This window comes from Cheilinus undulatus, linkage group 16, assembly GCF_018320785.1.
Source record: "Cheilinus undulatus linkage group 16, ASM1832078v1, whole genome shotgun sequence".
NCBI classification, from domain to species: Eukaryota; Metazoa; Chordata; class Actinopteri; order Labriformes; family Labridae; genus Cheilinus; species Cheilinus undulatus.
In genome coordinates this window covers 44,147,576-44,172,465 of record NC_054880.1, presented here as the reverse complement: position 1 = coordinate 44,172,465, position 24,890 = coordinate 44,147,576, and the positions used below count along the sequence as shown (strand labels likewise).

Here is a 24,890-nt window from a genome sequence, read left to right as displayed (position 1 = left end):
TTCTGTTGTCATGTTCATTGGCAGAGGAGTCTTTTCCAGTCAAGCCTGAAATTTTGAATGACTTAAAACTCAGTTTGTGTTCTTAAATTTATCAAATGTGACTCAGTTTTTACAGCACAATGAATGAATCAAGCATGGCATATCAAAAAAGCTGCTGACTCTCATTTTTTCTCAAAGCTGCAAGTTTTATTGTCAGTTGTTGACATTAGAGGCATTTTACCCTTTAAGGGTAGTTTGGATTATAGGAAGTGGATTTGTACGAGGTACTCATTAATACTCAGTGGATGGCAATTAGCCCAGGCCATTTGGAGAGGGCAGCCAGTGGACTAACTCAGATCTCAGGCTGTGTGCAGGGTTGAGAGAAAAAGTTCAAAGAAACCAAAGAGGCAATGAAAAAAATTTAAAATCCATATTAAAAAAAAAAAAATGTGACAGACCCCACACGCGATGACTAATGTTTAATGACTTTGGTCCTCTAGTGTGAGGTGTGCAATGAGAAGACGGCACTGACTAGAGCACTGATCATCAACTGGCAGCCTGAGGGCCATATCAGCCCCCCAAAGCTTCCTGTCCAGCCCCCGGAGGATTGGTAAATACAGAAAAGGAGAAAAAGAAGATGATAAATGTCTGCAGCTTTTAAATCCACCCCAAAACAATACTGAAATAGTTTTAGAATGACTTAAAATTTGATCCGTTTTATAGAAATTCACTTGCCAGCCATTATTAGTAAAAATACTTTTTAAAAATGGATTATGACTGGCAGAAATGTTTCAAAAAAGGCCAGGTAAAACTGTGAAAAGGGGTTAGAGCGTGGCAAAAATGGGTGATGAGTGTCAAAATGGGTTGTAGCATGGCACAAAGGGACAAAAATTGGCAGGAAAAATGGTGAATAGAGGTTAAAATGTGGCAAAAAATATTGGTAAAAGAGGAAAAATTAACCTAGCAAAGCAGATGGATTCGCTGTTTCCGTGTTTCTCACTGGCGAATCCATCTAACAAAGCTCCGATCTGAACCGTTTGGGCCTGGTTAGAGAGTGACAGAACCAATCAGCGATGAGGGGCAGTACTTTCAGGCACGACAGTGTCATGGTGTAAGCAAGCAATGAGGCCGATGTCGTCATGGTAGAAGACATTAGCATGGATGCTGCTAAAGCGCCAGTTTTATCAGAGCTTGACAACATTTCTTTGTTAAAAGAAGAGCAAAGAACAGCAGTGAGTTGTTTTATTTTTCAAAAATGACAAAAGTCATGTACTGACATGTCTGCGATCGCCATGGTTCGTGTTATTTCTTGGTAGCTGCACATGCGCACCTCGGTCATGGCTACGCCACCTGTTTTGTTGCTCTGATTGGCACATAAAGATCTGACAAACAGAACATTCATCCAATCACACTTTGAGTTCTTTTCAAATCCTCTACCCTTTCCCAAACGCTTAGGTTTGAAGGTTTCCCAGATGGATGTGTGAAACACATCCATCTGGCATGTCAGGTTAGGAAAAAACAGCAAAGAATATTAAAAATGGGTTAAAGTGGCAAAAAACTGTGCAAAAAAAGTAATGCAAAGGGTTTAAAAATGAGCAAAAATGGATATAAGAGGGGAACAAAGGGGTGAAACATGCAGGAAAGGTGGTTTAAAAGGGATTAAAGTATGGCAAAAATTGGGTTAAAGAGGCAAAAGTCAACAAAATGGGTTAAAAGTGGGAAAAACATTGCAAAATAGCCTGGCAAGGAAGTGAAAAGCTGTTAAAGAGTGGCACACGGGCAATAATTGGCAGGAAAGTTGCAAAAGGGAGGCTCTGGCAGATTGCTTATGTGAGACGCCTCATATCTTAGAACGCATATCTCTGAGGACAAATGTTAGGTCGCCTTTGATACAAGTTAAGACGTTATAAAAGCAAAGAGGCTTGCTGTTTTAGTGACACATTGTGACTAACTTCCTCTCTTTTATGCATGCCACCAATGCTCCAGCTGGGGTCTTCACTTGCTGCCACAACTAAGCAAAGGAGTCCATCTGAGCCAAGGAGACTTTCACAAGCCCACCACTCTGCAGAAGAGGTGTCCCATGGAAATAAAGATGAAGTTCACAGGCACATCCAAATCAGCTCTTTAAAGACAAGAAAAAATTCAAATTGGTCTAAAATTACCTTTAGTTTTGACAATTAAGAGGCGAAGCCCAAAGTCAGCCACTGACCCTCTTATGATTGGTCAGCTTTCAACTCGACCACGCCCGAATGACATCTGAACCTTGATTAGCAGCTGTCAGCCTGGATCACTAGTGAAAGGTCTACTTATAGGGTATACCCTCACTGATAAGTGTGGTTGATAACTGATATTGATTGATTGATCGGTCATTGGTAAGTAGCGTATGTTACTTTACTACTTTAATTTTATATGCATACGTTTTTTAAAAATCTCATAGATTTATTACTTCAGTCTAGCTCAGGTGGAGAGGATCATTCATGCATTCATTTCCTCCTGTTTGGGCTATCATAACTCACTTTTCACCTGTCTCAATAAAAACATCTTTAAAGCAGCCAGCTTAGTGCCAGTTCCCCTCGCAGTCCAAGCCTACAGCAGCTTAACTATCTAAAACATAACTTTAAATAAGTTTCTAACGTAATTGATCCTGTTTTTGTTTCATCCATACGGGCTCTAATACCTTTAACACTTGTCGGTTATTGCACACTGCACAAGAAGACTTGTAATCTCTGTTCAAAGGTATTTTCTCATTATTTCTGAATTTACATCATTATAAAAGTGATAATACCTATGTATTCAAACATAATTCATGTCAATATACAGTTTACTTTTGCTGAGAATAAGCTGTTGCAATCCTCCACACCACTTCTTCTGTCGTCCCTTTTAAGTCCACAAGATGGAGATGCAAGCAAACTTGGACCAGGCTTGAAATCTTCACAGCGGTACAGCTGTTTGTCAGTGTGTGTTTGGATACAAAGAAGTGAGCTGGTTTGAATGCCATCTGCACCCAAAACGTTAAAATGAGTGTGCACTGTTCATTCATAAATTAAACATGTGGGTAAAGTGCATCAACCAAATCCTAAAAATACATAAGAAATATAACTCTGACTTTTTGTAACACTTAAAGTGTGTGCTGATCATAGATTAATTTCATGTCAATCTTATAACAAAGCCTATAGTCTGAAGTGTCTTAAGATTACTATCAGTATTTTCAGTGAAGTCATTAGGGCTGTCTTTGACTAAGCAGTGGAAACAGTGGAAATTGGTCAGATTTTTTTAAGTCAACCAACTGGGAAAAACAAGGAGGAAAAATATCAAAATATACATTTAAATAACACAACAGGTTTAAAACTGTGACTTTACATATAAACAAGAATTGTTACTTCTCGCAATTCTACTGATTTATTCTGAAACATTTATTAGTAACTTGTAGGCTGTCTCATATGTCTAAAGTAACCTTCGCGCTGCAAAAGTCTGCTGTGTGTTTTCTCCTGCCCTCTGATAAACAGTGAGATATATTGGAGCGCAGGTAAAAGGAGGTCTCTCCCTCTCTCTCCATGCGTAGTGGCACTTTTACACCCAGCCAGGGGGTCAGTGCCATTTTTGTAGTGTATTCCAATGTAAGTGCATTACTTAGTTTGTCCACTAGAAGGCACTGTGGCACTGCTGTGTTATTGTTGTGTTAACATGCAGACTGCAGAAGAATAAAAGTGGCTGTCTGATCCTACAGTCCGTGGTCTGATCTCGTATCCTAGATGGTGTCAGAAGGAAACTAAATAATGAAGTGAAAAATGGAGCAGATGAAACCTCCGACATCACCAAGTCTGGAAGGAAATCTGGCTGAAAACTGGAGGGTCTGGATCCAAAGATTCGAGCTGTTTCTCGTCGCCAGCAGCATTGCAGAAAAGTCTGACCAAGTGAAAAGAGCCACATTCCTACATGTGGCAGGGGACGAAGCAATTAAGGTATTTAATACATTTGACTTCGATGAAGACGTATTGAAAGAGCCGTTCTGCAAACACCGTGAGCCAAGAAAAAATGTGACATATTTGAGGCACATATTCTTCACTCGAGTGCAAGGAAAGTCAGAAGCTATTGATGCCTATGTGACTGATTTAAAGAACAAAGCAAAAGACTGTGAGTTTGGGCATCTTACCGACTCACTGATACAGGACAGAATTGTGTCTGGGATCCAGAATGACCAAACTAGAGGAATACTACTGAGAGAACCTGACCTCATGCTAGACAAAGCAATAGACGTTTGTAGAGCCAGTGAGTTGAGTCAGAGTCAGCTCAAAAGTCTACATGAGGAGGTTGACATTCCTGTTCACAAGATCTCCAAGCAAATACCACATGACAAAAAGAAAGAGAAAGGTGCCACATCACAGAGTGTAAAAATGAGAAATCAGGGAGACTGCACCAGATGTGGCTACAAGCATGAGTCAAGGAAGTGTCCTGCCTATGGAGAAGTGTGCAAAGCTTGCCATGGGAAAAATCATTATGCAAAAATGTGCAATACGTGCAGACATACAGATAACTGTAAGTGCAACAGGTAGCTAAGGCAGAGACGGATGATCAAGAATCCTTTATTGGCTCAATCCAAGCAGAAAAACATGACCACACAGTCTCACAGATTAATACTGTGGGTGCAAAGAAAGAAAAGTGGCATGAAAATTTGATTGTCAACAAGAAGGTTTTGAAAGTCAGGCTGGATATTGGAGCTGATTGCAACGTGATTTCCATGAAAGACCTCAAGAAGCTGAAATTGGGCAAAAAGGTGAGCAAATCTCACTCTAAGCTTGTTGCTTATGCAGGCCACCGCATACCAGCTAAAGGAAAAATCATGTTGACATGTCAGCACAAAGATTAAAAAGTATTACTTGGAGTTTGAAGATATCAAGAACAAAGCACCTGCAATCCCAGGAGTAGAGTCATATGAAGAAATGGGTCTTGTCAAAAGACTGCATATGCTTAAAACAGAGAGTGACATTCTAAGTGAATATGAGGACTTAATCACTGGGTTAGGCTGCATGCCGGGAGTATACCAAATAAAAACAGATCCAGATGTCACTCCAGTAGTGCATGCACCCAGGAAAGTGCCTGTCGCACCAAAGGACAAGATTGAAACAGAGCTGAAAAGAATGGAGAGCTTAGGTGTGATAAGCAAACAGACAGAGCCTACAGATTGGGTAAATAGCATGGTGACTGTAACAAAACCAAACAAAGTTAGGATCTGCATCGACCCACAGGACCTGAATACAGCCATCAAAAGAGAACATTATCCACTGTGCACAATAGAAGAAGTGATAGCTCAAATGCTAAATTCTTTTTAGTCATGGATGCAAACAACGGATTTTGGCAAATCCAACTTGACAAAGAAAGCTCTCACCTTTGCACATTACCATTTGGAAGATGCAGGTTCAACAGACTTCCATTTGGCATATCATCTGCACCTGAAGTGTTCCAAAGGTGTTTCGCCAGACACGTAGAGGGGCTAGAGGGTGTAGTCAACGTGATGGATGACATCCTAGTTTGGGGAGAGAGCATAGAGCAGCATGACCGTCGTTTTTAGACAACTTTTGGACTGTCTCAGAAGCATTAATCTGAAACTGAATGAAAGTAAGTGCAAGATAAGGATGGCGGAAATCAGTTATATTGGACATGTGCTCAGTGAGAAAGGACTCAAGCCTGATCCTGAAAAAAATCAGGGCTATACAAGACATGCCAGTACCTGAGGGCAAAGTAGCCCTCCAGAGGTTCATGGGGTTGCTACAATACCTCTCTAAATTCATCCCCAATCTCTCAGACCTGAGAGCCCCTCTAAGGAAGTTGGAAGGAAACATGGAGTGGCACTGGGGTTAAGAACAACAACAGAGCTTTGACAAATTAAAAGCTCTCATCAGCCAAGCACCAGTACTGAAGTACTATGATGTAAGCAAGCCAGTTATCTTGTCTGTTGATGCACGCTCTGAGGGTCTAGGAGCAGTGCTACTTCAAGAAGGACAGCTGGTAGCATATGGCTCCAGGGCATTAACCGACTGTCAAAAACGCTGGCAATAGGGTTTGGCTGTGACAAATTTCATCAGTATTTGTATGGAAGACATGTCCATGTAGACAGTGATCATAAGCCACTTGAAGTGATATTTAAAAAGTCACTCCTCAGTGCCCCAGCCAGGCTACAAAGAATGCTCATGAGATTACAAAAGTACAGTCTAGAGGCCAAGTACAAGCCAGGCAAGGAGATGTACAGCCGATTCGCTAGGCAGAGGATTTCTGAAAGAGCACCATGAGAAACTCCTTGATGAAGAACTGGAAGTCAACTTGGTCACTCACCAACTCCCAGTATCAGAGGAAAAGTTGCAGGAGTTCAAAGAGGCAACGAAGAACGATGCTGGGTTAAGACTAGTCGCAAATGCGATTCAGAGTGGTTGGCCAGATAAACAGAGACGACTTCCAGACAAAATCAAACAGTATTGGACATTTAGAGAAGAGTTGTCATATGAAGATGGACTCATATTCAAGAACTCAAGGTTGATTGTACCACACACATTGAGAAGTGAAATGCTCAGAACAGTCCTCAAGTCACACACGGGTATAGTTAAGTGTAAGGAACGAGCCTGTGATGTATTATACTGGCCGGGCATGGCCAGACAGATAGAAGAAGTCGTGGCTCAGTGTGCTGTATGTAACACACATGAGAACAATAATCCCAAAGAGCCACTCATGTCTCATCCAGTGCCTGACAGACCATGGGCAGAGGTAGGCGTGGATTTGTTTCACTTCAACAATGCAGAGTTTTTAATGTGTGGATTATTTTTCAAAGTTTCCAGAGCTCATCAAACTGATTGGAACCACAAGCAGACATTTCATCACTGGACTCAAGTCTAGATTCCCAAGGCATGGCGTGCCAGATGAGTTATTCTCGGACAATGGCAGACAGCTAGTGAGCCAGGAGATGGTGGACTTCAGTGCTGAGTGGGGTTTCAAACACACCACCTCAAGTCCCACATTCCCGCAGTCAAATGGACAAGTTGAGGGGGCAGTTCAGACAATAAAACAACTGCTGAGAAAAGCACAGGACACAGCCGGTGACCCCTACTTAGCCCTACTTCCCACCTGCTCAGATGCTCATGGGAAGAAGGCTCAAGGCAAAGCTACCAGCAACAAAGACACTGTTGCAGCCAGGTCTCTATAAAAATGCCAGGAGCAACCTTGTGTATAGACAACAAAAACAGAAATAATACTTTGACCAAGGAACCAGTAAACTGTCTGATCTTCAAGAGGGTGAAAATGTGAGGATTAGACAAGGCAACAAGTGGGACCCAGCCACTGTGATTAAGAAACATGACCAGCTGAGATCCTACATAGTTGAAACACCAAGTGGACAAGTGCACAGGAGGAATCGCAAACACCTGCTCAAAACCAGAGCCTTCAGTCCCAGTTACATCTGGTGACATCACATCCAAGCACCCATATCCCGAGGAACAAGACACTCCGCCAAGTGTAGATCCTCCCAGCCATACTCCAGACTGTTCTACTGTACCAGCAAGTCCAAGAGTGGTGGCAGACCATACTGTATCCACAAACAGCCCCATGAAAACAACACGCTGTGGAAGGCCTGTCAAAGTGCCACAGCGTTATCTGGATTAATTAGAAAAACTGATTTCATGGACGATCACCAGGGCTAACTTAAAAAATTGTTGTGGACTGAGTTTATGGTTTAGTTAAAGATTTGTGGGAGAAAAAAGCATCTTGAGAAAGGGAGATGTAGTTCATTGCAATGTTTAAAGTGCATTACTTAGTTTGTCCACTAGACGGCACTGTGGCACTGTTGTGTTGTTGTGTTTATATGCAGACTGCAGAAGAATAAAAAACGGATGTCTGATCCTACTGTCTCTGGTCTGATCTCGTATTTTACTAAAGGGTAGTAAATTTGTTTCAGTGCACCCCTGACCTAATAGAGCAACTGAAATTTGAATTCAAAAATTTGCTAAGAAAGAAACTTTGTTGCAAAAAATTAGACCATATGCACTAACACAGCCAAAATGGTGAGCAGAGAAAGAGGAAAAAACTGCCCAAAATAGACAAAAATGTCTCTAGTGATGCCTGAGGGTTAAATTAGAAAACCTGCAGAAGTTTTAAACCTGGTTGAGTTTGTAGTTGTGAATGTCTGCATAATATTTGAGTGAAGCTGGCATCCATCTGTAATATTCACTGAATGGTGTAATTTAATTTAATGACTATCAGATGGAGACAAAGCACCAACAAATGAGACCAACAGGTCTGAGTTCAGCAGAATTTATTGCTGTGGTTTAGGGAGGTCAAAATGTCACACACAGACAATCTCAGGGTCAGAGATGTTGCCTCAGTCACTGCTGTTTACAGGAACAGTCAGCTGACAACATATCTGATACTCATTGTCAGCTGTGAGGCCTTCAGAAAGCTGTGCGCTTGTCCACATAATCTCCAGTCAAGCTGTAGAAACATCTCAGCAAAGATCAGGAGACATTGGAGGCACCTGAGCTGAATTTCAAGTGTTGATGCAAAGGGTCGAATACTTGTGTAAATGTAATCTTTTAGTTTTTAATTGTGCAAACATTTTTGAAATTAAGTTTAGATTAACAACATTTTTATATTTTAATTTGCATGTCTTCAATCTTACCCAGGCAGTCAGTTCAGTGTTGAACTTACTGCCAACACTACCTGATCATTACGCTCTAATTTAGTGGGAAGGATGAGTCTGCATGTGTGCTGCTGATGCAGGGTTGCATAACTGCAGATCATCCTCCACCTTCAGCCGTGCCTGATACTTGCTTTTGATCATTGTGCAGAGGCTGAGCATGGTGCTAAATGTCTCAGTTACCTTCAGTGATCAAAATTCCTTTTACTTCCTGTCAAAATAAAACCTGGTTTTGGTCACTTGAGTTAGTGTTGTTGTCTTAATATGACTCAGGGTTCACACAGCCTCCTGCTGTCATTTAGCTACATTTTTGCAAATTAAACTCTGTGGCTGTTGAGCATCATGAGGACCAGTGCAGGAAATCCTAACATTATCCACTCTAGTGTAGTCTCTATAGTAACTCTAAATCTGTGCATTTTGCCTCAGACTAGGGCTGAATGATTTAGGGAAAATAATGAACATAATGTGACAATGAATGGGATAAGTGGTATAGAAAATGGATGGACGGATATGTATTGGCATTTAAATTGGATTGGTTGCCTATGATACTGTTTTGAAAATTAAAAAAAACTGGGTCTGAATTCCTCTTGCGGAGGTCGTGGTTGGTCCTGATCAGAGTTATAATAGTTTTGGGTTTAATTTTGTTTTTAACTGTTGTTTTAAATTTCAGTTCAGTTTTAATGAGTTTTTCCTGCTGGGTTGCTAGTTTAGTTTAGTTTTCATTTTGCAAAAATGCTTCGTTTTAGTTTAGTTTCTATTAGTTTTAGTCTTTTCGGCCAAATCAGATATCTGTCAGGGGCGAGACCTGAAAGGGATTTCATTTCATTAATTAATTTTTTATGTTTGTGTTCGGGCTGTTCACATTAACATGTAAAAAACAAACAAACAAACAAACAAAAAAAATAAAAATAAAAATAAAACATTTTTGTCCATTTAAAACTCTTTCCATCTCTTTTTCTGCCTGTTTTTGCCACTTCTAAACCAACTCTTGCCACTTTCTGTCTATTGTTGCCTCTGTTGACCCATTATTGCTTCTATCAGTCATTTTTTACAACCCTTTATTCGCCCATTTTAATCACAGTTAAACCATTTCTGCCAGTTTATATCAAATTTTCATCCCATTCCACCTAAGTCCCACCAATTTTTTGCACTGAAAATCCATTTCAGCCACTTTTTAATCCCCTGTTACCACTTTTTGTGCCTGTTTTTGCCACTTTAACCCAAATCTATTCTGTAGAAATCAAATTTTACCACCTTTTCCGCCTTTTTTTGCAATTTTTGAAAAATTGGAGCAATTTTTAACCCGTTTTAACATTGTTTATAGAAAGTTATTTTCATTTAAATAAGGCTATTCACTACACACATGAATAAATAAATAAAGATATCTGTTTCTTTGATAAGAGTGGTTATTATTCAGGTCAAATATAAAGTATGGTTTTCACAGTATAACTTCACAATGGAACATGGTTTTGCAGACCTCCATGAGCCCCCAGTTTGGCTGGGTCCCAGAGACCTCCCCCTTTATCCCCATTTATGGACAGCCTTGTCTGCACTATTCTTGAATGTGCATGGCTGTGTTCAATCACCTCCAGGTACAGTGGGGGTCCCCGGTCTCTGGCGCCTTCATTTTGGGGGTTGCGGATTGAAAAGGTTGAGAACCACTGCTTTAATAGTTAGTTTTAGTAGTTGATTAGTCCTGATGCCTGACCAGTTGTGGATCAGTGTTCAGCATCCTGAGACCCGACCTGTAATAGACGGTCTCCCACCGTGACGAACATTCAATCCAGAAAGACTGCATGGTGGTCTGGCTGAAATTGCTAAAAATTTTCAGGGGTTCAAGCTTCCTCTTTCAGACGTTCAAACATACACCTGAGTCAGAAAATCAACACCAAAGAAAGACAAAGGAGACACAGCAGCCCTGGTTTAACTCGCTAAAATAGCTTTATAATAATCATATTAATAGTAATAATATTAGCCATTAGAAAATGTTTTGACAACGTTGACAGTGTTACATTCTGTGTTGGGGTAAACCACGTCACAGTGTGCCATCTCTCTGGGCTTCAGCTCTATCAGACGTGCTCCTTTGACACATCTAGATCCATAAAACATACCAGATCAATAAATAAATTTGTATGTACAGAATGAGAACCACAACACAACAGAAATCATGTTTACACTTCACTGTGCAACACCCTCCCCTGCAGTCGTCCGGACCGCGTCTCCCCGTTACCGTGGTGTTGTCATGCATCTTGTGAATCCACTGGTGGCAATATGAAACAAAGTTTGTATCCTATGGCGTCGCTATTGCTATTTGCTCCAGTCAGTTCTTCTTTAAGGAGAAAAACAAAAGCATTTCATGTCTGTATGTACAGTATGCTGTCTTGGCACTGAATCAAATGTATAAAAGAAGAGAACTGAAGAATAAAGCGGAGCTTAAAGACAGAAAAGCTCGCCGTATCAAACCCGTCTGATTCAAAATCATGGTGTTCAGTGAGGAGAGAGATGAAAGAGGAGGAGAGAGAAGTGTGTCGAGGGACTATATCATTTTTGCTACATTATAGAGTAGAATAAGGAGAGTAGAGTCTGTTTCACTGTCATGTCCATGTAGATTTCCTCCTCTGAGAGTTCAGAGTGTAATAAATGAAAGGCCTTCTGTTCCAATCTTCCATTCAGTTTGACACCCAGGTTCCTCTTTTGGTACTTTCTCACTCCTCATTGTGAGCGTCCATCGAGATCCCAGAGAAAAGTCTTCCCAGAGTTAGCATCGGTTTGCTTTTCTTCTACTCCGTCTCCTTAGTAGCAGCGATTTAACACTCCCCCATCCTCCATTGTTTTTTTATATTGTACACACGACTCGCCCTCGAATACACCCATATTTATAACTGACAACAGCGTCTTTAATAATGAGTGATGGCAATAAGTAATCCTTTTAATGACAATTAACCATACTAATAATAATCATATCGTAGTAACAATAGATGTAGTATTGAGAAGAGCAATGTCCATTGGCAACAGGTATTTACATGTTTGTAAACTCGAGAGTGGCAGGGTATTATCTTTGTTAATTACACAGTAATTGCTCAGTTGTTTCAGACCCACATGGTTACCTGTGTGTGCACTGTAAAGCAACGTTACGGTGTTAATACACACACTCCCACACACAAGCAAACACACACACATGTAAACTTGCATCACGCTTCTGAGCAAGAGGCAGATAAGAGTTTCAGTTAACCGCCGTCTGAGATTTGAGCTGCTCTGGAGGAGAATAAGAAGTAATATGCTATTATTTAGCGTTTATAGCTATCACCAAAATGATTGTTTTCCCTAACCTGACACTCCAGATGGAAAACCTCCCATAGATGGTGTTTGGGAAAGGGCAGAGCCTTTGAAAAAAAAAAAAACTCGGAGGGTGATTGGATGAACGTTCTGTCTGTCACATCTTTATGGACCAAACAGAGCGACAAAACACGTGACGTAGCCGCTACGGAGGAGTAAACTCCACAGAGAACTGCACAACACGAACCATGGTGACTGTAACAATGTCAGTACACGACTTTTGTTGTTTTTGATAAGAAAACAACTCACTGCTGTTTCACTGCTGTTTCGCTGTTCTTCTTTTAAGTTCTTCTTAGAAATGTTGTCAAGAGATGGACTTCCAGTTTAGCATGCGAGCAGAGTAGGCTAGGGATTTGTAGCCCTCCCCTTTCTTTGGATAAAGCTACACCTGTGCGTCAACCTTTCCCCCTCTCTATCACCAAAACTACTTAGGGCGCATTCACACCAGAGCTGTTTGGTCCACTTTAAACAAATTCTGGTCCGTTTTCCCGGATAGTCCGGTTCATTTGGAGTGGTGTGAAAGCTCACACGAACTCTGGTACGGACCAAACAAGCAGACTCTGGTCCGCGTGAAAACAGGGGGTCTTGGTCTGCTTCCAAATGAATCCTGGTGCGGTTTGTTTGAGGTGTGAAAGCAAACCAGACCAACTTGTGTCTACCGGGAACTTCTCACGAAAAACGACATGAAATGTAATCAAGTTCTGATAAAACTGGCGCTCTAGCAGCATCCACGATAATGTCTTCGGCCATAATTACACCGGCCTCTTGTTGCTGCTTGCTTACGTCACACCTCTGCTCCCCATCGCTGATTAGTCCTGTCACTTTCTAACCAGGCCCAAACTGTTCAGATGGGAGCTTTGCAAGATGGATTCGCCAGTGAGCAACAAGGAAATGGGTGAATGCATCTACTTTCCAAGGTTATGTTTTTCCTTTTGTGCTGATGACACGGTAATTTACTGCTGTGCACCTACACCTGCACAAGCTTAGCAAATCTTCAGCATGCTTTAGTCCAAGATTAGCTGCAGATAAATCTAAACTTATTTACATCGTTAAGAGCAGCAAAAAGAACATTTTCTGAGCCATTTGTGACTGAATGCAGTTCAAACTTAGGATTTTCCTAAGCATCTATTTCCATACTTGGCTAAACATTCATTCAAATTTCGTCTAACCGACTAGTCTAAAAAGGAGAAAATCCTTAGAAAACAGTCAAATTCCTTTACAGGAATGTGACGTTAGCCTGATATACTCTCTAAAAGCAATGCTAACATTACAAGCTAGCACGGGCAGCCTTTGTTCCTCTTTGCAGATTAACATTGTGCTTTGATGTGTGGCCTTACTTTTCACTTCAGGTGGAAGTTAGACCTGACTTCAACTCTTAACAGCCTACACACCACTTTATTTCCATTTATTACTTTAAGAAATTGTCATACTGCGCTGCTCCTACTAAACGCTAACTGCTAAGCCACCACTGAGATTCTCATGTTTACATCCGTGAAATGCCAGACAGGAAGGCAGTGGCCATTAACTGGAGCTACAGCGGCCTCTGGTGGTTCATTACAGTTGAAAAGATCTTTAGACCGGGATTTCAAGCCGTTGTTTACAAAAACGAGGGGTAGTTTGTTTAATCAACTCTTAAATTTGATAAAAAAATTTAACTGTTTTAGCGATATACCGTATGCATCCCTAGCTCAAACTGGGTTGGCTTTTTTAAGATTATAATTTTGGCTTTAATTTGTTAGGACAAGGGTGTCCAAACTTTTTCTATGGAGGGCGGCATACAAAAATACCTAAGGATGGTTGGGCCACTTTCATATTCCTCACCTCAAAGACAGTAAAATTAGTAAAACCAATCTTAAGATGGTTAAGATAGTGAAGCGGTAAGCTAAAATGACCAGCTAGCCAGTCATTTTGAAGACTTCAGGGAGGCCAGACAGATTTCAGGGTGCCCTGGGCAGCCCTGGCTACTACTAGCTCTGCCTCTACCCAGCCAGCATGTCCTTGTGGGCTCCACATGGGTTATAAGTGGACTAAAGTATGGGACCCTTGTAGTAAACATGGGCAATCGCAAGGATCTCTAGATGGGTAAAACTTGGTAAAAGACCATTGTTACTGCTCGTTACCTCCATGATCCATCAGGGTGTTATGAATCAAGACATTGTGGTTATTTTAATTCCCAGTATGTTTACCATTTACAGTGCTGTCTCAGTTTAACAACTAAAAAACTCAAATCAGTGAATTCTTCTTGTCAAAATGTTTGTCTGACTTTGTCTGACTGCATGTACATGCTCTGAGTAATGTCAGGGGCAAACTCTACCATTTTGGTCTTGCTTGGAAGGTATTTCTTCCTTTTACCAGCTGCCATATTTCTACCATTGCCAGTCTGTGGATAACAGGCTGTTTCAGAGAGTACGGCCAGTCTAGCCCTGCTCTATCTACAGTCACTTCTGATGGGATTTGCTTAAATGACTGATTAATGACTGATTAGAGGGTTCAAATCTTCAACGAGAGCTCCACAGAGAAGAATCCTTGCATGTCGTCCACTATTATCATCTTATCTTTCTTACAGTATGCAGTGTTTTTGAAAACTTCTTCTTAAATGATGTATGAAAGCAGTATGACACTTCCCTTTGCTGCTGGATAGATAGCTAGCTTAACTTTAGGTCATCATTAAAGGAAAAATCATCACTGTTGCATCATCGTTAAACTTTGCAAGCAGAAATGGACCATGAAGAAGCAACCAAAGCTAAAAACTAACACCTGTTCTCCAGCGGTGCGTCCCTCCAGAGCAGCTCTGCCTCTCAGATCCGCCTCCATAACTAAAACTCAAATGTGCTGCTACAGGATCCTCCCCTGCTTCCCTTTTTTTACAGTACACAGCAAACACACCAGTCACACACACACACACCGGCTACAGTTGAGCTCTTCCACCGCCGCGTCTTTCACCGCTGATCTCCAGTCTCAGGAAATGGCTACTAGAGAATTACGGCTCATTCGGAGAATATGGACAACATTCCTGCAGGACTGATCCGCCTTTGCATTTCTAGAGTCCATCACTTGTGTAATGAATCCCCTGAGGACAGAGTCCCGGGTCGGGGTTGGAGACACTGCTGCTAGAAACTGAGGTACTCAGAGTTGACTTGTCCATCTGACTGTCCATGAGGGGTTTTTGCACTTCTAGAAAGTAGTCTGTCTAGTGTGGTTTGTACAGTTACACAGCCAGGTGCAATAAGCTGAGGCTCCAGTATTTAGACTGTGACGAAACAATACAGTGGATGTGTAAAAGAGCATGAAACTCCTACCAACTAAAGTGTGTTTGTAATGGACCTGTTTCAAGGCAAGGTGGCTGGCTAACACCTCAGCTTGTGATTAAAAGCAAAGAGAGGAAAGACGAAGAAGTTGCTACGGTGGAGAAAAGTCCGACAAAGCCTCTTTGACTCCTGGAGTCCCTCAAGGCCGACTTGTAATGGAAAGAGCTCGCCATCCCTCCGCGTGGATGTTTGAGGAGAGCGAGGGTGGAGATTGAGAGGCCTTCACAGTGGAGTAACAGTATAAAAGCAGGTCTTTGTGCTTTGTTTGATGAGGGCTGTGTCACAAACCGTTGTCAAGTTTGAGGGGGATAAAAGAGGCTGCTCTGCAGCCCACACTGCTACAAATGAATAAAACACGACGTCTGATTCTCAGCCCTTTTCATCATCGCGGTCAGGGCGGCTTGTTTCACACCGAGGCGCCTAAATTGATTCGTTGAGTTTCAAATCTAAACACAGATTGTTGTTCCAAGGTTGCCAGTATCATTGTCCTCAAACGATTGAATCTTTGTACAAAGGAGTGACTCGTTGACTTTAAAATCTTCGACTTTTTTTTTTTCTTCAATCACAAAAAAGTTTCTGAAGCTACAAAATTTGCTTTCCTTTGCTCGGTCAAAAATGAGACTCTGCTTAAATTTCTCAAAGGAGTTTGACATAAAACATGCAGTAGTAACACCAACAAATTCTTCCAGTTGTACGTGTGTATTGCAAGTGTGAGCGAGGGAGACAAAGGGTGGTATTTCAGTACAATAAAAACATTTTCTTTAACAATATTCTCTGATACTTTTCTATGTACATTTCATTCTGTATTTTAAATATTTATATACTGTAAACTGTGTTCAAAGGAAACCTCCACATCTAGCTGGTTAGGCACATGTAGTTGGTTCTAAAGAGGGAATACGGGGATAGGTTAGAACCACACACAGATATACAGTAGGCCTAAGGAGGATCAGACTCCTGCCGTTATTTACCCTGTGAACCCGACCCAGCAAACTCAAGATAAGAATCATTTTTTCACATGTACTGAGTCTGGATATGCCACACAGCTGTAGTTTCACACAATGCTATAATCTATTATAATAATACTGTAGTAGTTCACATTTGATATATGCTTTTTTTGTACATATACTGTACTCATAGTCTCTACTAATCTAGAAATGTAGATTATATTATAAAATATACATCTCCCATTAAAATATCCCATTTGCCAACACACTCCGTCCAAATATTAGAAATAAAAACAAATCATGCTCCTCATATTTTCCTCTTTAAAATGGCTGATTTGGACTTTTTAGTATTTCCGACACACAGAACTTTATATTCACTCTGCACACGCACATACGAGGCTAAACGCAGCACCCATACAAAATACTTCTATTAGAAATATTGGCTCTGACATAAATGTGTAAATGAGACTCCTTCAAAGCTTTGAAAGCATGCTACTCTCCAGAGGAGGATGAGCTTGAGAAATAAATAAGGAAAGGAAAGGGGAAAACATGGTGCAGCAAACAAACAGTAGAATTCCATCCACAAGTGTTAATTAATCTCAGTTTAATTACCAGACTCTATCTTTCTATAATTTCACACCTGATGGTTTCCTCTCGGCGATGACTCTTTGGAAGGGGAGCTACATTGATGACTCTTTTTTTTTGTCTTTTCTTCCTCAGCGGTGTGTGAAATTGAGAGGATTTGACTTCAAGTTAGGCGAGTGGAGAGTTTGGCCGCTTTCACTCTTGTTCTTTGTGAAGCTTTTCAAAGTGGAGAATTTTTTAAAAAGTAAAAAAAAAAAAATCTTTCACGGCTGTTTCATCAGGACGTCCTGACGAAATGCTCACACTGACCACTCATGTTGGTTTGGGTCCTTATTTGACCACTAGGTGGTGCTATTGTCTCACAGTGAAATAGGGGCCTTCTCAGCACAGTCCTGAAAAGCCACTGAAATATATTCCCCTAAAAATTCCCAGAAACTTCAGAGAGACTATATAAAAGAAAACTCTGCTTTGTATCTGGGGTGCTCTCCTGCTGTCAAGGCTGTGATGCTACGACAAAAAAAAAGCTCTTTTTGGCAAACATGAGTGTGCACACTATGTACAAATAGCACTTGCACATTCAACCAGCCTTCCTGCTGAAGGCTGAAGATACTCGCAGGACATGGAGAATGAAGGACAGAGGCAAATAAAATATGTTTTCTAAACTAGGAGCCAGCTGTAGTGAGTGGCTGTGCTCCGGCTATGTTCTTTGGGGAGTCAGTCGTCTGACTTTTAAGGGCGTTTTAACTCACGGTGATGAATGGATCCATATTTAATCATCCATACTGCTAGCATCAAAGGGTGTGGATTTATCAAACTTGACTCGGCGTTCAGGAGATGATTACAGGGGGTACAGAGGAGATTCTGTCGTCTCCTCACACAGAGGTTTTGTGCCTTTTGAGCCCTTTATTTTCAGAGATGGAGAAGTGCTAGGTGATCACGCACAGGCATGCTACTACTGCGTGAACATCTGCTGACTACTGGTATAAAAGTGGACTGAAAAGAAACTTCTTTAAAAAGTCTATATCTGCTAGCTACCGCTTAAGGTCTAGGCCTCAGCGTTGGTAAAATATCCAGATTTAAAGACACTAAAATGGCTGTTTGTTTGAGCACAAGTAATGGATTTATGTGGAGAAATCTTAAAGGATGAGTAGCAGATTAACAGCAATGACCTGCAGAAATTCTGAGATTGGTGCCCAGGAGAGCCCTGAACAACGCGGGTGGGAGACGCCTGGGCGTTCACAGTCGAGTCTGGGCTTCGGGGATGTATATCTCGATGCTGTCTGCGCTCTCTGTGGCCGAGTTCTGCCTGAAAGAAGCGGTGCGCTTCGTCTGCAGCAGCCTCCGCCTCGCTTCTGTTCTCTGACGGTCCCCGAGGTCCAGTGACTTCTCCCTGATGGGGAGGGTGTGTCCGCCGATGCGAGGCACTACCAGACCGCCCGACCCACCTCCGGCGCCCCCGTCCACGCTGCTATCAGCCCTGAGGCTGCCACTCACCCCGCCTGCTGGCTTCTTTGGTAAGGGAGGAGGAAGCTTCTTATCCTCCTGGCCCAGCAAGGTGAAACATTGATAAAAATGGACACGGACAGTGGGTTTATCGTGTTGGATAGCGGGAGAAACAGTTGGTATGGTTACACGGAAAGGGGGCCATGCAGCAGAGGTGATAAAGTAAAGTAAGGAAGAATTATCAGGATGAGAAAAGGGAAAAGAAGCAAAAATGATCCCATGCATTGGCATTGGGAGACATAGAGGGAAATGAGATGGCAACACAAAAAAGGAAAAGAGGAAAAGAGAGATAATTGTTAGTTTGTTAACAAGAACAATGTAGTCGAACAGTTAGAAGCCTATCTGTTACACACAAACATGTCACTGAGAAGTGTTTCTCATTTCTATCAGTTAAAGACTCCACCATCTTGTTTTCGGCTCAGTTCCTCTTGCCGGTTTGAATCTTTGCAGCCTCGGAGGGCACGACCATCTGCGCTACTCTTCTGCACACTGCCAGCTTAGCCCTGGGGGAGTGCTGTGGGGAAACCAGGGCCGTTCGCACCCCGGGGCATCTCACCTTCTTTTCAGGTGGGAGCCTCCAATTAGAGTCCTTGAGCCTCTGGAGGTCCTGAAACTTGACCCTGACGTCCTCTATGTTGAGCTGGAGCAGATCCCAGAAGCTCGCCAGGTCCTGAGTGGTGGGCTGGGGGTACGCTGATGGGTCCTGGACAGGCAGAGAGACGTGCAATGCACAGCCATCAATGAGAAAGTAATGTAAGAGCATGCTTAGAGAAAACCCAATTATACAGGACGAATCTCTGCAGCAGGGCTTTTGCAGCCAAGCTAATTTTGCCTTTAGCGACACTGAATCTCGGTTAAATCATGCACCGTGGGTAATGTGTGCTGTCATGGTTTTTCATGCATTGCACAAACTCACCACACTTTGTTGGCAGAGGCGGAAGAACTGCTGGACTTTCTGAGACATGAGCATCTGGGCACTGCCAACTGCATTTCGAATCAGCTCAAGAACTAGAGAGGAAACAGCACACAAGTAGTTTTACAAATCCAAGAATTACTCACCGTTTAACTTTTAGTTCCTTTTGATCCTCCTCGCAGACTCACCCTCCTCCGGCAGCTCGTTCTCCTCGGCCTCCCTCTCCATGTTCTGGCACCATCCCTCCATCCTCTCCACCTCCGTCTGCAGGAGACGCAGGAAGAACTCCCCGTCTCTCATGCAGGGCGAGGCTCGGCCCGAGTCGGGCAGGCTCCGTGGTCCCTCCAGGGATGGCGTACCCGCCCAAGCTCGCTCAGAGGTGATGGGGAGCGGGGAGTGGGAACGTGGAGGCAAGTGTGGGTGCTGGTGGGGCCGCGGGTCTGTTGTGCAGGTCTCGGTGGTGTAGCCGCTCTGAATAAAGTCCTGCAACAAACAGATAGCAAGGCTGGGCACACAGTACTAAAATATTCACTGGGGACTTGGGCATCTGACTAATGAACCTGAGTAGAAGGACCAAAGTTTGGCATCGAAAAAGTTTCAGACACTATTGGTCCGACATTACTGGAGTTGTCAAAGTTTAGGAACTTCTTATATACAGTGTCCATTTATTGGATTGCTGTACAGATTTATCTTTTTTGAAGTTTTATGTCATCTCTACCCAAATGTGAAACTTTTTCAATGACTGCTTGAAGAAGTTGATTCAACTAAGTTTAGACCACATTTCACCAGGAAATCTCCTTCTGTCACAAGATTCGTCACACATTTACACAGATATTATCAGCGATTTTCAAGTCTTATCTCAAATTGAAACTAAAATAATTGTATTACTGAGCTCTGCATCCAAGGAAAGAAAAACTTCTGAGCTGGAAATGATCTCATGCAAACAAGCCAGCTCACCCCCATGGGACACTAAGTTTATTGTAGTTTCACTTTCTGAGGTATCGATTGACTGGGGTAGTAGTCAGAGCGCTATTGTTTGAGTAGCTGTCCTTGTTTCTGTTTAAATAGGGTGACCAAATCACAACAGGAAGTCCACAACTTCATCTCTATTTCAAAATAAGTAAACTTTGGAGGTATAAAATGACTTTTACCAGTTATAACTATAGTAAACAATATTCTGTGATCTTCTGCTCTTTCTTGCAAGACAATGGTATCACACTGAACACACCCACATGCAAACGTCTCATGATAGTGCCCCTATGGGCTTCAGAAAGTGACACTAGCGGGTCATATCTTCAGTCCTCTGCATGCGCCATCTGCTGCAAGAAAGTAGATGCATCGCTAACATATAATGTCCTGTTTTTTCTCATTTCACATTTGAAATAACAGTCCTAGGATGACTGACATGCTTTCTGTGCTCTGCTGCAGCACTTGGCACGAGTTGCTTACTCCCCATTACTACCATGCTCTTGCGAGGGCCCTTCAGCGATGCTTGCAGCCCTAGTTTTACATTACAGCTGCAAATCTGGAAAACTATTGCACGTGAGTTTAAAGATGTAAATAATATTTTCAAAATGTAGCAGAAATGTTCACCTTTGATTCTTGACTGCACTTATGCATTGTGAAAATAAATTATTTGCCTTCATAGAATTATTTTGAATTTTGGTATCTTCATACTTAACATATTTAACAATCTCAATGTTACCATTTCAATTTCGAGAGGCTCCAATTCTCTACTGAGCAGGTTGAAGGGGGAAAGGTCGCTCTTAACACCCCTCACACCACAGGAAACTCTGTCAGGATGATCTATAGCAGTGGTTCTCAACCTTTTCAGCCCGTGACCCCAAAATAAAGGTGCCAGAGACCAAGGACCCCAACTGTACATGAAGGTGGTTGAACAGCCATGAACATTCAAGAATAGTCATGTGCAGCCCGGGGTAAAGAGGAGAGCTTTCTGGAGCCCAGCTAACTGAGGGCCCATGGAGGTCAGCAAAATCATGATCCATTTTAAAGTTAAGCTGTGATTACCATATTTTATATTTAGAAATAACCACTCTTATCAATGAAACACATCTCTTTTTTTAATCATTTGTGTGATAAATAGCTTTTTAAAAATGTAAATCCTTAAATTTAATTAAAAATGGAGTAAACATTTCTAAAAAGGGTTAATAATGGCAAAAAAGTAGTAGAAAAGTAGTAGAAATGGGTTAGAAGTGGCAAAAATTAGATAATTATGGCAAAAATAACCAAAAAAAAAAAGGGCAAAAATGAGTTAAAAAATTGGTGAAAGGGAGTTAAGAATGGGCTGAAATGGCTTTAAATGGGCAAAAATGGGTGGGAAATTTGGTGAAATGGGATAACAAATTAATATAAACTGGTGTTTATAGTGTTAACTGAGAAGAAAAAATAGGCAGATATTAGCAGAAATTGGTTAAACTGGCAAAAATAGGCATATCAGATAGTGAAATGTGGCTAAACTGGGCATAAAAAGTGGGAAGAGTGGCAATAATGGGTCAACAGAGACAACATTTGGCTTAAGTGGCAAGAATTGCTTTAGAAGTGGCAAAAACAGAAAAAAAGTGGTGGAAAGGGCTTAAAATTGACAAAAATAGGTCTTAAATAGCAAAAATACGTTAAAATTGGTGGGAAAAATGATGAAAAGGGGTTAAAATTTGGCAACATTGGTAAAAAAAATGGTGTAATGGTGTAACAGTGTAATTTTAAAAATATACTTAGTTCTTTTTTAGGGCATCTGGAGACCCCCTCTCAGAGCCTCACGACCCCCAAGTGGGTCCCGGCCCCTAGGTGGAGAACCACTGATCCACAGAACCCTCGGATACCGTCAGAGACCGTCAGGGTCTCTGCTAACGTTGCTGGAAAGGTGGAGGGGGGCAGGGTGGTCTGATCAAAAACCGGCACGATTGTCTCATAGACAGACTTTGCACATTCAGCCCACAGTTTACTCTATTTCAGACATCGTTGGCTCAGAAACATAGAAAGAACTGTGTTAGTAGGGTCAACAAAGCTTGAAAAATGCCAGCCAGCAAAGAAGAATGTAACAAATATAGGACTGAGAATTCACAGGGGAGAACAGAATGTACTAAACATCTCTGACAGTTATTTATCTCACTCAGTGCAGTTTGTGTAGAGCACTGAAAGTAGCTCAGATAAACGCCACCTGTCATCAGAGCCTCAGGAGATCAGAGCATCACATCAGTGCAGACCTACCTCCCTGTAGGCCCACTGTCCCTGTGTGTGGACGGTGCGGTGACACTCCGTGTATTGGCTCGCTGACTCCGGCTCTGACGAGTGCCTTTGGAAGGAACAGCCAAACTGAAGACTCTTGTCCTGCGTTGGCACGGCGATGCTGAGCCCAGGGAAGCCCTCGGGGTCCAGGTCAGCCTGCACGCTCGCCGTCACGCTGTTGGAGCGCTTGAAACGAGCCCGCCTGCAACACAGGGAAGTCTTAGCAGCCACACAGAGTATCACAGTTTTCTCATTTATCATCACACTTATTGGAGCAGGAATATTCATGCTGTCAGTGCAGTCACTACTATTCACATGGCTGTGATAAGCCCTGCTTAATCCTCTGGCATATGACGCACCAGTGTGTGCAAATGTCATGTCAGTGGACTCAGTGATGAGTGTTTACTCTATAACAACTTAGTCCCCCACCTCCCCCCATCTGTCTTGGCTGTCGGACGAGGTGTGAGGTGTGAGTCAGTTTCCTGTTCTCACCCTTTTGTTTTTTTTTTGTACAGACGTCACACTGTCATCCACGATGATTTCAGGGGACGGCGGGCACTGTTAACAAAGGCATGACGGCCCACTGCTCCGAGTATACGATGCGTGCATCTGACCCGTAAGCAAAGCCGGATATAATTAGGAAACGGGCTGCATGTGAAAGTCATGTGGAGCGTATGATTTGCGGTCGTCATGGTTACTGTTGAAAAACGTAGATTCTTGGAGCAACTGTGACTGAGTTCAAGCTGTGATGTCTGATGAAATGTTAAATGAAATAATAGGATCTAGCCTAGAAATCAACCAGAGTTGGCTTCACTGCTGGATGCCCAGGAGATGAAGGCTTTTTAAAATGACATGATGAAATTATTCACATAAATTACGCTGAAAAAAAGCCCAAAGGTCTTGATGAAGCCACATGTTTTTGGGCAAAGAGAAATTGGCAAACACACATCTTATTTTGCAATTTTTATCTCCCTAATTAAGTCGAGCTAAATGTCAGACACAGTTGAAGAAAACAAGAAGATAAACTCTTCTCTATGCCGTGATTTTTAGTGATATTTCCATTACCTTTTGTCATCTTCCACTTGGACTCCTATAGAGTGGACCTCTGTGAGCGCTTTGCCCTCCGCGTCTGAATCTGACAGAGTTTCTGAGCTGTCCACCTGCAACAAAAGAAAACAAAGAACCAGGCAGACATCTTAAATAAACAGAGTTGAAGGCAACCTTACGAATTTTAATTTAAGACAACTTTTTAGGGTCAAATTCATGTGCAAATAACAAAAATCTTCAGCTGGCAGAGTGGCTCAGCTCATCACAGCTAATGCTTCTCCAGTCAACCTCTAGTCATTCTTCATGGCAAGCCTCTTTAGTCCTTAGTAGAGCGCCCTTTAGCTTCTATGACCTGCTGCAAATGAGATGCATATCCAGACACCAGCTTCTGGCAGCATTCCTGAGGAATCTTAGCCCATTCATCATTTGCAAACCTCCGGTTCAGTAATATTCTTGGGTCTGCATGCTGCAACTGTCCTGCAAATCCCACCAGAGATTTTCTATGGGGTTCCAGTCAGGCGACTGTGATCGCCATTGAAGAATCTTCCAGGACTTCTTCCCCAACCAAGCCTTAGGCCGGCCACACACCACAGGATTTTAAGCCTGATTTGGGGCAAGATTTGCCTCCCCTGATGTATCCCGAGAGGAGCCTCGTCGCAAACAGCTGTTTGTCTGAGTAGTCTGCATGCGTGTGGCGTCAACACAATTGTTTTACTGCTCCAAATCGCATTGTAGCCTCCAAAATCTCGAATCGTAAATATCACACACGTTTGATATTTACGATTCTAAGTCGTAGTGCCGCTGACGGAGTACCCACAACAACCAGTTAGAGTGAGCACAGCGGGTAGCCTCACAGCCAGATCATATGTACTTTCACCACTCACAACCACAAACACAACCTTAACTTAATTTCAGCCATGATTTCATCCTGAGTCTTTCCCTTGTATTATAATTTTTGCTTCACCTGTAACACATGCCAGGACAGCCTTTTGTGGAGAGACAGCAAGATGGTATTGACAGACAATCGTGTTTTTTTTTCTGAAGTCACGTGATCACACGAGGTTGTAGGCAGGTCAGCAGGTGTGTGGTCTCCAGTGATCTGACAGTCTAGCTGACTGATTAAAAATGAAAAATCTTTGGAAACTGTCCTGAAGTCTGTGGTCTCTCACGGTTTAAAATCTTTCCAGATTAAAAATATCGTCTAGTGTGTGGCTGGCCTTAGGGGAATTAGAAGTACGCTTGGGCTCATTTTCCTGTTGGAAGGTCCAATGACGCCCAAGCTTCAGATTCCTCACAGACGGCATGACGTTTCCGCCTAGGATTTCCTGCTACTTCAGTGAATCCATCTTGTC

The 24,890-nt window shown here is 42.2% G+C and overlaps 1 protein-coding gene across 1 annotated transcript in view; it reads right to left on the bottom strand.

Annotated features, from left to right (window-relative positions):
* Positions 1-17,448: 17,448 nt before the first annotated feature.
* Positions 17,449-24,890, bottom strand: part of dlgap3 (discs, large (Drosophila) homolog-associated protein 3) — a 49,754-nt gene continuing 42,312 nt past the window's right edge. Inside the window, exons 6-11 of the mRNA XM_041809615.1 lie at positions 23,557-23,651; positions 22,474-22,693; positions 19,434-19,728; positions 19,249-19,340; positions 18,889-19,035; positions 17,449-18,371 (exon numbers count right to left, since the gene is read on the bottom strand). Of these exons, the coding sequence (XP_041665549.1) occupies positions 18,066-18,371; positions 18,889-19,035; positions 19,249-19,340; positions 19,434-19,728; positions 22,474-22,693; positions 23,557-23,651 (1,155 nt within the window). The 3' untranslated portion in view covers positions 17,449-18,065. The remainder of the gene's footprint in view (positions 18,372-18,888; positions 19,036-19,248; positions 19,341-19,433; positions 19,729-22,473; positions 22,694-23,556; positions 23,652-24,890) is intronic.